This window comes from Henckelia pumila, chromosome 4 (assembly GCF_033568475.1).
Source record: "Henckelia pumila isolate YLH828 chromosome 4, ASM3356847v2, whole genome shotgun sequence".
NCBI classification, from domain to species: domain Eukaryota; kingdom Viridiplantae; phylum Streptophyta; class Magnoliopsida; order Lamiales; family Gesneriaceae; genus Henckelia; species Henckelia pumila.
Genome location: NC_133123.1, coordinates 206,479,204 through 206,495,894, shown reverse-complemented (window position 1 = coordinate 206,495,894; position 16,691 = coordinate 206,479,204). Strand labels below are relative to the sequence as shown.

The 16,691-nt window shown below is 35.6% G+C and overlaps 1 protein-coding gene across 1 annotated transcript; it reads left to right on the top strand.

Annotated features, from left to right (window-relative positions):
- The first annotated feature begins 397 nt into the window (after positions 1-397).
- LOC140860273 (structural maintenance of chromosomes flexible hinge domain-containing protein GMI1-like) lies at positions 398-16,217 on the top strand. The gene is made up of 38 exons (XM_073263213.1): positions 398-418; positions 609-1,004; positions 1,090-1,119; positions 1,274-1,360; positions 1,436-1,491; positions 1,918-1,998; positions 2,480-2,552; positions 3,158-3,213; positions 3,325-3,430; positions 3,519-3,587; positions 4,907-4,993; positions 5,079-5,123; positions 5,654-5,789; positions 5,925-5,986; positions 6,121-6,249; positions 7,923-8,013; positions 8,117-8,151; positions 8,906-8,981; positions 9,137-9,316; positions 9,506-9,664; positions 9,864-9,885; positions 9,974-10,085; positions 10,178-10,294; positions 10,450-10,764; positions 10,859-10,968; positions 11,396-11,567; positions 11,646-11,754; positions 11,852-11,946; positions 12,193-12,315; positions 12,860-12,926; positions 13,408-13,493; positions 13,655-13,936; positions 14,009-14,341; positions 14,464-14,578; positions 14,816-15,005; positions 15,081-15,221; positions 15,434-15,751; positions 15,841-16,217. Exons 1-38 carry the CDS (start codon positions 413-415, stop codon positions 16,091-16,093), a joined length of 4,920 nt encoding a protein of 1,639 aa, XP_073119314.1. The 5' UTR covers positions 398-412; the 3' UTR covers positions 16,094-16,217.
- Positions 16,218-16,691: the final 474 nt, after the last annotated feature.

Genomic DNA, 16,691 nt, shown 5'->3' with positions numbered 1-16,691 from the left:
TGTTCCCTGAACTTAACTTCATGCACTGTTTCCACTGGCTGTCTTTTGCGCTACCTGCCGTGTGAAGCACAAATTTCTCGGTCTTTCTCTGTTGAACCCATTGCTTTTTCTGTTGAAAGGAATAATCTAACTTTGTTGTTGATCAACGAAAAAGGTAAGCTCAAAAGTTTTTGTAGGAAGCCATTTCTAAGGGAACGTGTAGTGTGGGAGTGTATTTTCTTTGTAGTGTTTTTTTTTTTGGAAATGGGTTTAGCTTCATGTGTTCTTTTGTTTGTTTTTTTGTGTAAAAATCGGAGCTTTGTTGGTGTTTTTAACTTTTTCGAGTGCTTTCGCGATTTCCTGTATGATCACGACGATAATGTGTTGTTATGTGCTTTACGATCACAATGATGCTGTGTAGTTATGTACTTTTATGGAGGTATGACTATACGAAAGTTTTAGTTGTTTTTGAAGTTTTTTTGTCCATCTATTCTTGTTTTGATTTTGATTATTTGAACGTAGATTACAAGTATGTAAGACTTCCCCTTTTGTGAGTAGCCCAAGAAGTAAAATGAAAGATCAAGTCTAGTTAATGAAGTATTAATTTTAAGAGATTTTTCTTGACGCAGATGTTCTCAAAAGCACCTCCGAGCATTCTGGGCAAGAGGCCTAACGAAGAGTCTAGCATAGAAAGGCCTAAAAAGAGTCCCTTTGGAGATGTAAAGGTCGAAAGTGATGCGCCTCTTGCTAGCAAGAATTTCTGGTTTCACGTTCTTTTGCCCAATGGCACGACCCTTGAGCTCAAAATGACTGAGCGTCGTAGCCAGATGCCAATTGAGGAGTTTATAGATGCAGTCAAAAGAGAGTACTTTAGTACTGAAAAACGAACTGGATCTTCACAGAAAACAGGAATTAACTGGACTTATGCAGATTTGCATTTTACGGATGCAGACGGGAACAAGATCAGAACTGAAGTGAAATTTCGTGATTTGCTGCCTAATAAGCGGCATATCCTTGTTCTTAATGTGAGATAATGTTTAGACAATCAATTATAAGTATATGTATGTTTCCATTGAACATATTCATAACTGTGTGCTCACCTTGATATAGGATGGTTCGGCTGAGCCTGAAGCATATGAGGTGTGTTGCTCGGATTGCATTTTGAAGTTATGCTATTTTATGATAAGAGGCTTGCCGAGTTTCCTAACCCAGAGATACGGGTTATTTGGCTGTCATGTTTCTTGATTCATACTTGGTAGTCTTCTTATTGGATTGTCCACTTTTGGCTTTGTAGGATATGTGGGATCTCACCCCTGATACGGAATTATTAAAGGAGTTGCCTGATGAATATACATTTGAAACCGCCCTTGCGGACTTGATAGTAAGAATTTGATGTGATTGGCTTCTCTGTTTGATATCAATAGTTGGTCACCAAAGGTATTAATATGTTGACTAGGATAATTCATTGCAAGCTGTGTGGTCAAATCGCAAAGTCGAGAAAAGATTAATAAGGTATGCCATTTTTTTTTTCAGTGCTCGTACTTGAATCTAGATAACTGTTGGTTTGTTATCTTTTGGGAAACAATAGGATAGGAAAAATCCAGATTTCAAACTCTAAGTTGGAGAGAGTCGTGCTTAAAGGGATGCTAACAAATAAAATTTTATCGAGAAATGTAGTAGAGGAAAAAACTCAATTCCCGAGCATAACAATTTGAAAGAATTTGAAGGAATTCTGCTGGTTGCAAATTAACTGTCGTGTGAACACTCCCTTTTGTTGTATATGCACAAATAAAATTAAAGAGCTGCTGACTAGTCTATTTTCTTTGTTGTGCATCTCTTTTATATTTAGCTGGCCTATTTTAGTTTTTTACTTTAAAATCAAATTCTTCATCTTCTCATATGATTTGATGCTCACAAATGTTCTTCCATTGTTTGCAGCGTGGAATTGCGTAGAAACAGAATTTCTATTTTCGACACCGGACCAGGAATGGATGGCGTGAATGAGAAAATTGTGAAGTGGTACAATGTTTTTACATTCTTGGGACATGTAGATGTATCTGTTCAAGAAATTTGATTCGTAAATCTTCTTGTAATATTATCTAACCTAAATCGGTTCTTTTTCTCAAGTCATTTGACGGGAAAAACTATTTTGGGTTACACAAATGCGAGTCCATTCCTTGTTTTGATGCTTGTAATGTTACGTATGCTCATCTGTTGAGAGTTATGTTCATCAACAAATCAATATTTTAGTTTAGAGCTTTGCTGCTTCTTTTTGGAAGTATTTTTGGGGTCAGACAGATTTGTCAATATGGATAGCTCGATAAGTGTGAACGTACACGTACACATGAGGTTCACTAGTTTTTCTCTATGCTTCTTCCATTTTGCAAGTTAAAAATGTTGTGTATTTTCTTTCAAGCTATCATGTTAAGCTTATCTGTTTAATTTTGATTTGATAAGTTCCTTTCCGTCACCATTATCTCATTTTTTTTACATCATCCAGGGGAAAAATGGGAGCATCCATGCACAGAGCAGAAAGGGAACAAGCCATAGGGGGGAAACCACCATATCTAATGGTGATAGTAACACGTGCACTATCTTATTGGTTCTTGTGAAAGATATAAATTACCTTGTGGTCATTTGTGTACTCCATTCATATAAAATTTATGGTCCTAAGGGACATGAGTTTTTTTTCCAGTCGCTAAGTATGCGAGGGTAATATGTATGAATCTTGGCAAGCGTGACTTGATTTTTTCTTTTAGAAGATATTTTGAGAAACATGTTCTGGTCTTCATCTTACACATTTTGTAAACCTTGCAGAAGTTCATCGCATATGAGTTCCCCTTTGGATCACCAATACACCATTGAGAAAGTCTTCAAATGCCTTGAACCCTTTCACCTTTATATCCTCCCTTCTGTGTAAACAGCTCAAACTTTTTTATGAAGTTCCCGTGATGCAGACGTATCACTCTCTTGGTCCAACTTTAATGGATTATCCTTAGAAAAGAAAGAATTAAAAATTTCCATGAAGTTGCCTTGAATCAAAATAAACTCTCTTGGGGGCCGACTTGAAATGGAAGTACATGAAAGGCTCAGATTTTTGTGTTATCTTTTTCAACTGGTAGATTTGCTGTTCTTTTTTGTAGTCCCTCGTTAATCTTTTTGTCATGGTGAATTGCAGCCTTTTTTTGGAATGTTTGGCTATGGAGGACCTGTTGCCACAATGTTTTTAGGAAGGTATGAAATGCAAAAAATATACATGTGGTACATGTTCTTTAAAATATATTAAATAATAAGAGCCACTACCTGGGAGGAATAGCTTTATCTTATTTTTGCAACCATGTGTAGGCATGCTGTAGTCTCATCCAAGACCAAGACCTGTAATAAAGTTTTTACGTTGCACTTGGAAAGAGAAGCATTAATAAGCCCTTCAAGAACAGAAAACCAGTGGAAGGTAACTGACATATTTCTATGATTTCATTAATGGCTCTTCCTCCCCCTATAGCTGCTAAGTCAGAACTTTTTCCTGTCATTCTCTGAAGACAAAAGGGGGGATGAGAGATCCTCTTGACGATGAAATGGTTAAATCTCGTCATGGAAGCTTTACAAAGGTGACTTTTGCTTCACAGTTTTCCTCCACTGTTATCATTTTAAGTTGCAAATAATTTTTTCCTATTCAGTTCTCAGTGCTGATTCATTTGTCAACCTTTATTTATAATTTTTTATTTGCATTATGACTTTTGATTTCGTGGCTTCACTGTAAGAGAGTATGTCAATGTAGTTGTTTTTGACCAATGCCTGAAAGACATTCATTGCTAATAAAGTTCTGATGGAGAGGCAGAGAGCGTGGCGTTATTAAAATGAAATGCATTGCATCTACTGTTATGATCACTTAAGCCACATGACAAGCATGTACATCCATCGATCCCATTCTACAACAAAGGTGAAGTAGATGCACACAGTATGGGACATAGACTATCTGGATTGTGCTATCTATCCAGTAACATGTAGAAACAATGATAATAGGGCTATATCCTAGGTTTATTTATCTTTTACCTTCTTGCGTTTTTGAGGCAAAGTTAAAATTGAAGTTCTGCAGTTCTTCTTGCTCATTTCCATGGTCAGCATTGTCATTTATACTTGAAGAGTGCAGCATTGCATATCTATGATACAGTCGGTTTTTTTTGTCTTTTTTTTTTTTTAAATCCGAGACTGTTTCCAGGTTTTCTAAATACAGATTTAGTGGAAAAAGCATGATATTTGCATGGAACAATATGAAAGTCGCTCATAAAGACAATACTCAACTGGCTTCTTGACTAAACTCTGATCGAGCAAGTCGAATTTTATTAGCAAAAGTTTACTTTGTTTTTTGTTTGATAATTAATATTGTTGCTGCTAACGCTGTCCCTTTTCTCTCTTTTTAAAGCTCCTGCTGGCTGTAAGTAGTAGTTTGAAGTGTTAATTAACTATTACCAATTAAAATGCAGTGTTTATCTTCATCATTCTTTTCCAATTTCAGAAGTAGAGTTTTGCACAAGCTGACAGATATCATGTTGTATTTCTAATTTTGGTTAACGTTTCATCATTATTGTATTGTAATTTTTTCGTGTTAGGAAATAATTGGATTGCTAACTAAAACTTAACCTTTGTTCGTGCCATGCTAACACCACCATTTATAAAACTTAACTCTGGCGTTTTAAGGTTTTGTGATAATTTGCTGTTATACCATAAATTTGAGCGCCTTGCTAACCAAAGCTAAAGGAATAGAAGATTAATTTTTATGGGCTTTTTAGATCACAAACATATTCTACACGTCAAGAGGCAAATCACATGCATATTTCTTTGTTTTTTTCCTTTCTTTCTGGGAATATTGGTTTCTGATTTGCTAATTGCTATTCGGAATTATCGTTATCGATGTCTACGTTCACAGGTTGACATACTGGAGCCTAAAACAAGTAACGTGGATGTAAAAAAACTCCAGTGCAAATTGAAAGACATTTACTTCCCCTATATTCAGGTTTTTCTGCACATTATTATGCTCTTCTGGCTATTTCTACCATCAATTTTTTTTTTTATCATTTCCTTGTCATTCTGTTGGACAGTGTGACGAAATGTCAGGCAAGACAAGCACACCCATTGATTTTCAGGTGAGTTTAAGACTCGAACCAAATTTTTGGTGTTTTCCTTTGGCAATTCCCTATCTGATGTTTCCTGTATCATGAATTGAATGCACCTACTGGTTAACTGTCTGCTTTTCCATGTAACAAGATTGAGTGTAATTTAGGGCTTCTGAATATAAACACCTTAATCAGTCAGTGTCGTGGCTGTGTGGTTCAAATGTCAAGATGGATTCAGGCACTCTTCTATCGTCGTAACAAATTTTGCAAAGGGATTCCGGAAATAACATCATGATGTAGCTTAAATGCCCAAATGATGCTCTCAATAATTCTGTGTATTCATGGAAGCACAATTCACAATTTTGTTCGAACCCTGTTTCCTCAGCCGTAACTGAGCTCCATGTCATTTTTTATTCATTCATTCGGCTAGTTTTTCTTTAAAGATATTGATGTGAAGGATGATTTTTTTCTCATTTCGATGAAAACTTGAGTTACTCATTTTAGTTTCAGTGCAAAGATTTGGCTTATGGTTTTAAGTAGAAAATTTTCATAATGAGCAGGTCAATGGAATTAATTTAACTGAAATAGAGGGAGGGGAAGTGGCCATAACGAACATGAATTCTTGCAATGGTCCAGAGTTCACACTGCTACTTCACTTTAGCTACAGCGACGATGCTTCTTCACAGACTTGCCAAAGTAAGCACATGTTTTTTTCGCTTCGATGATAACTTATATGTGTGATACTCTTCATGTGATGGCATGAGTGCCCTGATGTTGCATGTCTCATTTTGTACGACGGTCTCTTAAAAAATATGATACCTAAATCTCCAGGACAAAAATCATTTCTTGATGCAAATGCCTGGCTGAGGTGTGTTTACTTTCCAGTAATTAAGGTATGAGCAGAACTCCTGTCCATACGTTCCAAATGTTTCTAGATATTGTTGCTAATTTGCATGCATGCGCCAGCGTCGGTGGAATTATGAAAGCATGCTCTTACCCAAACTAATCCGCTTTTGGTTGGTTTCAGGGAGAGGAGAGCATCACAAGAATAATTGATAAGTTAGATGCTGATGGATTTGAAATCAGAGAGACCTTTGATAATTACAGCAGGGTTTCTGTCAGGCGCTTGGGTCGTCTCTTGCCAGATGCCCGCTGGGTGAGTCAATTCAACTTTCTTTTAGGCTTTTTTATTTTATTCATTTCAATCATTATAGCAGCTTGAAGTTTCTAGAGTATCGTCGTGGCTACATTTTTGAAAATCTATAACTAGAATCATGAATATTGCTTATGCTTACAATTATTATAGCACCTTGCAACTTTTAGAGTATTTTCTGAAGTGTCATAATATACTTGGCAAAATAATATGATTGGATCTCTATTGCACTCAAATTCAGTGACTTGAGAGAAATATATAATTAAAATGGTAAGAAACATATAAATAAATGTTACGATTTCGAGCTTTTCTTGCACTATGAAATCTAAAAATAATTATAACCTTTATGTTCGAAATAATCGCAAGTGCACGACTCAAGTTATAGTATAACGTATGACATTGAATACGAGTATCGTGCATAGAAACTGTATCACACAATTTCCACTTTTCGTAGCAAACTTTGTTAGCAAAGCTCAACGAAAAATGACATGTTTAATTCAACTATTAGAAAATAAACAATTTCTGAAACTCAAGCTCAAATAACACCAAGAGACAAGTATGCAGGAAATTTGAAAATCAAATATTTAACGAATAAGTTAGAATTTCGGTTTACCTTCCCCTTGATTGAATTAAATAATTAACTTCAACAATTGATTCGTGCTTTTGACAAGACTCCCTAAATTATTAACGTACTGTTTCAAGTTATGCTAAACTAAATCGACACTTTGAAATAGCTAAATCTCTTCAAGTGTTTATCATGGTGATTGCATGGACGTTCCTTGAAATCTCCTAGCTTTCGACCTATTGGACTATCAATATCAACATGTATCCAATTTCATATTTCCATGCAAATTTTAGATCCACGGACTATGTTATTCGTTCATATTGTGATTTCTTCCATACGAAACCAATCACAATATAAGATAATGAAGAAATTAGCTATGCTTCAATAATTCAAAGAAAAACAATAACACAATCAAGCACTTGTCAAAGGTCAAAGATATATTATTACGGTTCAAAGTTTGGGGTAGGATCCCTAAATGCCAACAAAATAAATTTAGCTATGCCTAGAATCCATAATCTAATCACAAGTTAATGTTTGATAAAAAAATTAAATAAAAGATGACAAATGTTGAAATGAACGCAGCACACCCGTTCTTTGTCTCTTCCTTCCCTCCTGATTGTGGCCGTCCAAAAGTGTTTTCCAAACTCTAATTTTCAGTTATTTGTATCCTCCAAGATTCCAAACTTCCCATCTTTCTTTTTTTTTTTTTTTCTAAAAAAATATTTCCTTTTTTGATTTGTGTATCTCGCCTGGGCAGCAACTTCTCCCGCCCAGGCGCGATGACTTTTGGTTCCAACCTGGCGAATTTCACCTGTTCCCCCTAGGAACAGAAACTTTCCGCCTAGGCGTATCCTGTTTCTCAATTTTTTCTCATCACCTACCTGGGCACAAAGCCTTCTGTCCAATGCATAAAAATCGTCCTTCCCTAGCTCCAATTTCCGGCTTTTTCCTACATGAAGTCTCAAATATGTGAGTAAAGTCCATAAAGCTCAAAAATTTAAATTTTAGATGAAAATAGGGAAGACTAAAAAATTTCATGCATTTTAGGGACTAAAATAAAATGAACTATTTTAGTATGCAATTTTGACTCCTATCATTTACTTTTCCACAGACTTGGCTTCCATTTATGGAACCAAAGGCAAAGAAAGGTGAGAAGGCCCAAAATCTGAAACGATGCCGCTACCGTGTCAAATGTTTTATAGGTATATAAAACCCAGTCTTGGAAACAGGATATTTCTTTTTCTTTTTTTGTGGTTTTTGGCATGGATGTATATTTGTCTTAGGAAAGCAATTTTTTGGCTGCAGAGACAGATTCTGGTTTTAATCCAACACCATCCAAGGTATGAACTCAGGTATCATCCATTGCATATTAGATTGTTTAGAACCACGTAATACATTGATTTCATCGTAACATTTTGATAAATTTATGAACATTTGATTGTTAACCTATTTCTGTTTGCTCATTGAATTTTATTAAGGCAGCTACAGAGCCAAATTCTCTATTCCAAAGTGGAATTTTTAGTGGATGATACGGCTGTGATGTTTCTGAAGATATAATCTCCATTACTTTTCATGTACTAATACATGTTTTGCATAGCCAATGATGTTTCTAACGCACACGTGTGAACTATGTGAAAGGGAAAATATTTACTCATTACTCATATATGAACACATGTTATGCATTGTATATGTCCATTCGGTTTTTAAATTGCTATCAAACGAAAAAAGGTCTAAAATCTCAAATCCACTTTTAGTTAATGTCTGAATTCCTTGTTCAGATCATACAATTTGTGTTATATATATTGTCCAATTGTTATGATTGCATGTTGGAGTTTCTTTCAATAGCTGCTGTTGTGTTAACCGAGTCTGCATTAATGATCTGTTAAACTTAAATATTTATATGAAAAATATGTTGTTTAAGATCATGACATAAATTGTGTTATATATTGTCCATCTGTTTTTTCGGTTGCACAATGAAACCTTATTTTGATGGGTGCTTTTGTTTAACTAAGTTTGCTTCGGTGTTCTGTCAAAGTTAAATGTTTAATATAAAATATGGCTCCACCTAAAATAAAGAATTATGAAATTTTACAGACAGATTTAGCCCACCATCACCCATACACCAATGCATTGAAGAATTTTGGCAGTGGGACCCCTGTAAATGGGAAAGGTAAAGTTGTTGGTTCTTCATATTCAAAAATGAAATTTGAACTTGCTACAAACTAATACCGACAACCATTGAATTGAGTCTTATTATTGCTCTTTAAAAATATTGTTGAAACAAATAGATTTTCTCAAGTAAACATAATTTTTCATGTCATGTAGAGGTGCAAATTGAAATCTGGAGAGATGGAAAGAAGTTGACTCTCACAACACTGGAAAAACAGTACAGTGATTGGATTTCGGAAATGCATGATCTCTATGATGATGAAATTGAAAGTGGTCTGGATCAACCCACTATTCTTATTTCTCCAAAGAGTAAAAAGCTTGGCTTGTCTTCGGATGGTAAGTTTAGCAAGAGTAATCTAATGGCTCACATTACTTTTAACACAATATATTGTTAGCAAATGATTTCCTCTTCGTTTCTGGTTTTTATTTAAAATGTTCATAATAATAATAATAATAAAATTGAAAATTACGACTTATTTTTTCTTGAATGTGTATACCATACATGATGAAAGTTTGTACACTTAGTTGTTAGGGTTCATAAAGAGATTAAGAGAAAAGGGACATGCTGGAAGGCAGGTCAGAGGATGAAGATATTAAAGGGGGCATGTGCTGGATGCCATAAAAACAATGTATTTGCTACACTAGAGTACATAATCCTTGAAGGGCTTCTGGGGGACGCTTGTGGTAAGTCCAGTGTCAATCAGGAGAGATTGTGACTTAGTTTCTATTTCGATACTTCTTATTGGCAGTTATGGTGATCTTCAATGTGATCTACTTGCTGATGTGTGATATATTGATATGTTTCAAAATTCAACCTCTGATACTTTTGATTTTTTTTTTCACTGTCCTTATCATCTGATTTTTTTTCTTCATGTCAAATTAGGCGAGGCTCGACTGATTTGCAGGTTGGTAGCTTTATTGATATTTTTATTAGACTTGGTTTATAGTTATGAACTAGTGACAGTTCTTACCATAAAAATTTTCCTCGGTCAGGCCACTCGGTCTACCTGAAGGAAAAGGTTGCAGTCTACCAAACAATGGAAACGATGTCCTTGACATTTGCGAGTCTCTATCATTACCAATTAGTGTGATTGACTCGGAAAAGGTTAGCCACATGTATCTTGAAATTGGTCATATTATGGTTTTACTCTTTATTTGTGTATCAAAAGTTAGTGACCCTTGCACCCCTTGAAACAGTGTGTAGCTGTCGGTGATATTGAGTGGGAAAGCCAACTTGATAAACATAGGCAGAAATTACCTTCTAGCATTGATCTACTAAGTTTTGAAGAATGCCAAGAATTGGAAATTGGAGGGGTTAGTTGATGCCATTACTTGTCTACTTCAATTTTCTTTAGGGTACCCCCAAGCCTCAGTGGCATGAAAGGTTTTCACACTTGGGACCCAGCCTCAGAAAACTCAACCATCTTCATACAGCTTCTGTTTGGATAACCATGTACTTCGATTTACAGGGATTCCCTACGGATGTTATAGAAGCTGGAGATGCATTCCCTCAGAAAATTGTGGCTGTAGTGCGACCAAAGGCTTTCACTTCTGCCTCCAGTCCTAAAAGATTGGACCAGAAGTTCATTGTGAGAGAAAATTATGAGATGATTCTAGAAGTCAACTTCAGAGTTTCTAAAAAGAGTACCAAAAGTGATCATATTTGTTCTGTGAGGATTAAACCCTCGTCCCACAAGGGGTTACAAGGCTTATACATATTTCTTTTGAGTTCAAAAATTGAAAAGTTTCAGAAAGCCGGGTTATATACATTTTATTTCTCACTGGTAAGTGCTATGAGAAAAATTATGTTCATTGAATAATAAAATGATGTGGAACCATTTGTGATACACTTCTACATTTGCAACTTCAATTTATTAGGCTGATTTGAAGGATGTACGTTTTCGACAAGTAGTGCAAGTTCAGGCATTGGCTGAAATTGGTAGTTGGAGGCTTGTGAATCATAGTCAGAATCCCCAATGCACAATCAGGTGGGGCCCTTCATTTTCTATTTGTGGTGATCCAATCGTTCTCTTCCTTGATCATCTTATAATAAGCCTTGTATAGTAGATATGTTTCGCGAATAGTTGTTCTACATTCCAGAATATTATAAATGAAATTTTCAGTGGTTTTCTCCTGTCGTTAAAAGTGTACGTGTGGATGTTTTCAACCAAAATTTTTAACAACATTTCCTCAATGAGCATTGGTTTGATACACTAGAATGCTCTGATGCACAAGTAAATCTTAATGTTAATATACGGTCCTTCCAATACTCATTTCTCATCAATTTTCTGTATAAATCTTTTTGTAGTTATTTCTTGAGAAAAATCCTGTAGTTTGTTTGCCTTAAACTAAAAATTGCTCAACTTTTTGTTAGTCATATTTTTTCTGAGGTGAATTTGTAATTTTGTTGGACAGGGTTGGTTGTCGCACCTCAGGTTTTTCAATAGCATGCTATGATCGATACGACAACAGGATCCCTTTCACTGGCACTCCAAGACCAACTATCAAACTTATCAAAGGCGGCCATGTTCTTGCTCAAGTACGCCACATGAAAGTAACAGCTGACAAGTCAATCATGATAATTAAGGTAAAAGTTATATTTGTCCCCTAAAATCTATGTTCATTCACAACTGTGCAGTACTTACTTGTGCTCAAATTGTTTTAGGACATTGTTGTTGAATGCCGTGATTTGGATAAGATTCGTCCAAAATATGAGGCTCACTTGAAAATAAGCTCCGAAGACAAAGCACTCTCTGTTGATTGTCCTTGTCAAGGTTTTTTGACTTCCTCATGGCTTCTGCATTACACGAGTAAATTTTTTTAATACATATCTCCTATTGATTTCTCACTCGAACGCCTTTCTATCGACAGTCCTTCCAGGACCTCCCAAAAAAATAACTACTCATCCACCAAAATTAAGAAAACAATTGCTTCCAGGACAAATTATTGAGAAACTGATGCTCGAAGTACGGCGATCCTCATTCCTCTTTTGTATGCCTTTTTATTTCTATCAGTAAAATTTATGTTGGTCAATGGTAGATTTTTCCAAAATGGTTGGCTTTTGGTGAATGATTATTGAGTAGTTGAGGAATCCTCTTATTTATTTACAAAAATAAAGATATATTTTACCAAAATCACGGAAGTTTTGAAATGGAGTCGAACCTGAATTGCTACTATTGTATTGATAATGAGAAATTCACTTTTTATTGCAGGTATTTGATGAATATGGTAACCACGTTAAAAAAGATGAGAATATTTTGTTGCGAGTCGATGGATTCTCATTTCAAGATGGCAGCTGCGTTGTTCGCAGTGTGGTTACTGATTGTAACAAAATGGTATGTTCACTTTCTGGACAAGCATACAAGTATATTTTCTGAAGTACTACTCTATAAACTTTGGCACTCTTTTCAAGTGCAGCTGCTATGCTGGGGATCATAGTCAAAATAAAACTTTTGGCTGCAACTGGCAGTTATTGGGTATAAGAGTAAACTCGATGTAAAACCTAATGCTTTATTAGATTTCATATAGAGTAATAACAAAATATCTAGCTACAAGGTTCACTTCATACTTTACTTTGAATGACTTATCTAAGCTTTACTTAATTGAATCGACAAAAAACTTAGAAAACCATTTAAAACAAGACTGAATAAGTAGTTTGGTTTTTATATGGTCATGAAAGCAAGGATTATATATTTAAAAAAAAAGAAAGCAAGGATTATTATTTAAATATATTTATTTACTTTTTTTCTCTTGTTGCATTATTAAGCCTGCTTTTTAGAATGATACTATGGAAGTCAAAGAGGAACAATATTACTTTTGAAACGTTAAAATGCTATTATAAAACATTTGTGTTTTAACCTGAATTTTTTATGCTGACAGGTGGATGCCAGGGGTTATGTGGACCTGAGCGATTTTCTTAAAGTGTCAAAGGGATATGGCAAAGATGGTAGGCAGCTTTATCCTTTTCTGTTGTTTCCTTGGTGCTTTGTTTCCTTTGCATCTGTGTTCTACATCTGCTAGCTTAAACTTAATAGTTTTCAAAATCTCTCAGCCTGAACTTAATGATTCCATTTTCTAATAAATCTCGAGATCTCCTTACGTTTGACTTTAATATGGCAGCTATCCAACTTATTCAAAGCTTGCTTTTTCGATTTCATTATTAACAAAAAACTTCAGTGATCTGACATAAATGACTCGAATAATCCCTCACTAAAACTAAGCCTGATTGAGGGGTGCTAGCAAAGGTACTAGAATTAAAGAAAGTGGATGCTGTCATGTGCTAGGATTCTGAAGCAAGCTTCCATTTTCTGATTCACCAACCATAAAGCTCTTTTCACTGGAAGTTTTATCATGTACTTGCTTATAATTCTTCATGCAAGCACTCTTATTCTAGAACTAGAATTTAAGGTTATATGTTCTTATTACAGTATCCCTCTCTGTGATATCCAAAGACAAAGTTATATTCAAAATGGAGTTTCAAACTGAAAGAAGAGAACTTCGGACTGAGTCAAAGGTTTGAACCTTTTTCATTGCAGCCTCCGACACCAATGATTGGGAAATTTGAAACTTTTAAACATAAAAACCTCCCAATGTTTTGTTTGAATTTCCTGTCGGTTTGCTTCATTTTTACTATTTTTTTTAACCTTTCTACAATGTTGTGTATCTTGGAAACAGATTTTCAAATACCGTGAAGCAGGTTCTGAATTGGAGAATATCATGTTTGAAATTGTCAATTCTGATGGTGTTGTGGATGAAAATATAAATGATAATGAGAAACACGGGCAAATTCATACTCTTACACTAAAGTCAGATTCAATGGATATGGATGATTTTGTGCGATATAGCTTCTCCCGTGGGCGCTGTACTGTTCGCTCTATTAATCTTCCTCAGAGAAAAGGGACTTTCACGTTTACAGCTTCTCACTCACGTTATCCAGATCTGAAAGTGGATATAGAGGTTTTGACAGTTTCAACAATTCTTCTTTCGAGTTGTCGGGGCACACTTACACAAGTCAATTCTTGTATGTAGGTTCATGTTCAAAATGATAGGGGAGAGAATCTTGAAGTAGGGAATCATGAAGATTTCGGGGATCCTGAATTCTTTCCCAAAACTTCTTTCAGAAAGGTAATGACACCCCTGCGGACACCTACGCTCGATGTTCCAGATGTCGAGCCTGTTAATGTTTCTCCGCATGGTTTGAAGGAAATTATATTACATTCGGATTATTCAAGTTTAAAGAATTCAAAACTGGAGGATCAGAAGGCACAGACTGAAAATTCAGATCCAATGACACTGCCAGTTCATGGGTTAGCTTCTCAGGATAGAGGAGATTTTACTGGGCATTCGTTGCTTTGCTTAAAGGTAAATTTATATTTGCAGATATTTGGTTTTAGGTCTGAAGTTGCCAGCATAAGTTGATTTTCATGATAATATTGTGCATATATCCTGCTTTTTCCATATCTTAGAAGAGTTTTATGATCCAGGAGCTTGAGGATGATCTTGCTAACTGCGGGTTGACAATTGGTAAGCATGACAGTGATTTAAATATGCTAAGACAGAGGCAGTCAACACTTCAGCGACATATATCAGATCTCAAAGGTGCACACTTTTTTTTGTTTATTTGATACCAGCCTTTTATCTTGTCCAAAAAAATTTTTCATTTGGAGTAATTGTCTCCTTAACACAGTAAAAATAAATCGGCATCACCAGCTCAGTTATTTTGTGACACCTATCACTCATACTTAAGAAAAGTTGTGGAAATAGCCTGTTTTAGCTCGTTCTGTATGAAGTCTTCTATTTTCTTTACATTCTTGATAATCATGGACTCCTTTTCAGCTCTTGTAGTAGAAGTTGACGCAATGAGCACATTTGGAAAAGATTACATTGAGCAGAAAATTGAAAGCAGAGGTGATTCTGCGTCGGCTTTTGTTTGCAAATTTAGGAAACTAGCATTGGAAGAGAGGCCAAAAGGCATACTTGGGGTTGTAGCTCTTCTTGGATCAGTTCAGACCATCGAGCTTAGCAGGTTAATTCTTGTTTCTCTGAACTTAGAGTAAGTGAATTCATGGTAAAGTTGAGCTGTATTTATTTTCTGGTGTAGGATGTTGGCACAATATCTCGGTGAGGATCAGATGCTCGCGATAGTGTGTGAAAACTATGCAGCTGCTGAATCCTTTGATACTCGTTTCTCTAGCAAATCTTCAAGTGGAAGATATCTTACTCTGTGCCTAGAGGATACAAGGTATCAAAAGCGGCATAATTGATTCATACTTCATAGTCTAACAATTTTAAAATTTGTCATCACATTCTCCAAACCTGATCTACAGAAAGGCACAATGGTATCCTGGATAACAAAGATTGTCCTTACACTTGGTTAATATCTCTACTTCTAAGTAATAGTATCTCTGCTTTCAACTAATAATAACTTCCAAAATTCTATGATTGCGATTTCAGGACAAATGGCAATCAGTTGGAGAGTGATTCCCAAAATCTGGACTCCTTGCAGGAGCCTACCTTGCCAAATGGCTGTACCCCGCATGGATTTCTTGGATATGCTGTTCGCTTGGTAAACACGGAAGCAGTTCATTCACAGGGGATAACGAAAAGTGATCTTAGTATTCGACAAACATTATTGTGCTGCCTCTTTGGTGGGCTTCAAGTGTATGAAAACAAGCAGTGTATGAAAATGGCACGAGCCTGCATTAGGGACGGAGCAATCTCTTTAGATGGTGGCATCATAAAACGGAACGGACTGATATCTTTTGGCAGCTGGTAAATATATACACAATACACTGTTTCCGTTTTTGTATTAAGCCCCAGAATCTCAAACGTTATCTTAATTTTTCTGCTTTTAAAATCAGGGAGCAAGTTACACCAGATGTCATATTTCCAGTTGTGAACAAGATGCCCGTTCCGTCTGCAAGTTTTAAAGCTTTAAAATGCATGGTAGAGAGGGAATCGGAGCTAGCAGAAGTAAACCGGGCTATACACGATAAGAACACATTGTATAAAATAGATATGGAAATTTTCCAACGATCGCGCAACAGGTATAACCTCTACTTGACTCGAATGCAATCGGCTCCACAAAACAGCTGTATTGATATTTTAGAGTGAAACAAAGTTACCTGGGAATGGATCGACTCTGAAAGATGCGTGAATGCTTAGTTTGTTGGTTGTCTTGTGCTCCAGTGTTCTGTATTTACAATGTAACTAATGCAATAGTTAGATTGATTTAATATTTTTTCTCTGATCATTGTCATTTTTTTATGAAGTTGGGAATGATATTCAAAATTCAACTTCAGGCTGTAGAATCAGCTTTAGGGTCCTTTCTAGCTCCATGCTGAAAGGGGGTCGTTCGACCTTACAAAGAAGGGGGGGTATTACCGCCTCTGCATTTTCAAGGCTAATATTTTATATTTGGCCACATTGCTTTTTCATGGGCAGATATTAGCCTTGAAAATGCTGAGGGGTTAATGGTCGAATGACCTGTTGGAAGGGAACTAATCTTGCTCTATACTTAAGTTACAAGAATTTGATATATTTTAATTTTAGATTGCTGAATAAATTGATTCTTAAATCAGTTAAAATTAATTCTAAACCAAAATCAATCTAAGAGTAAATTGTTAATAAAATCCCAAATTCAAACATAACTTTCTTTTAAATTCCTACCCTAAAGATTATTTTCATTCTTTCCCTAAGGCCACCAAACTTG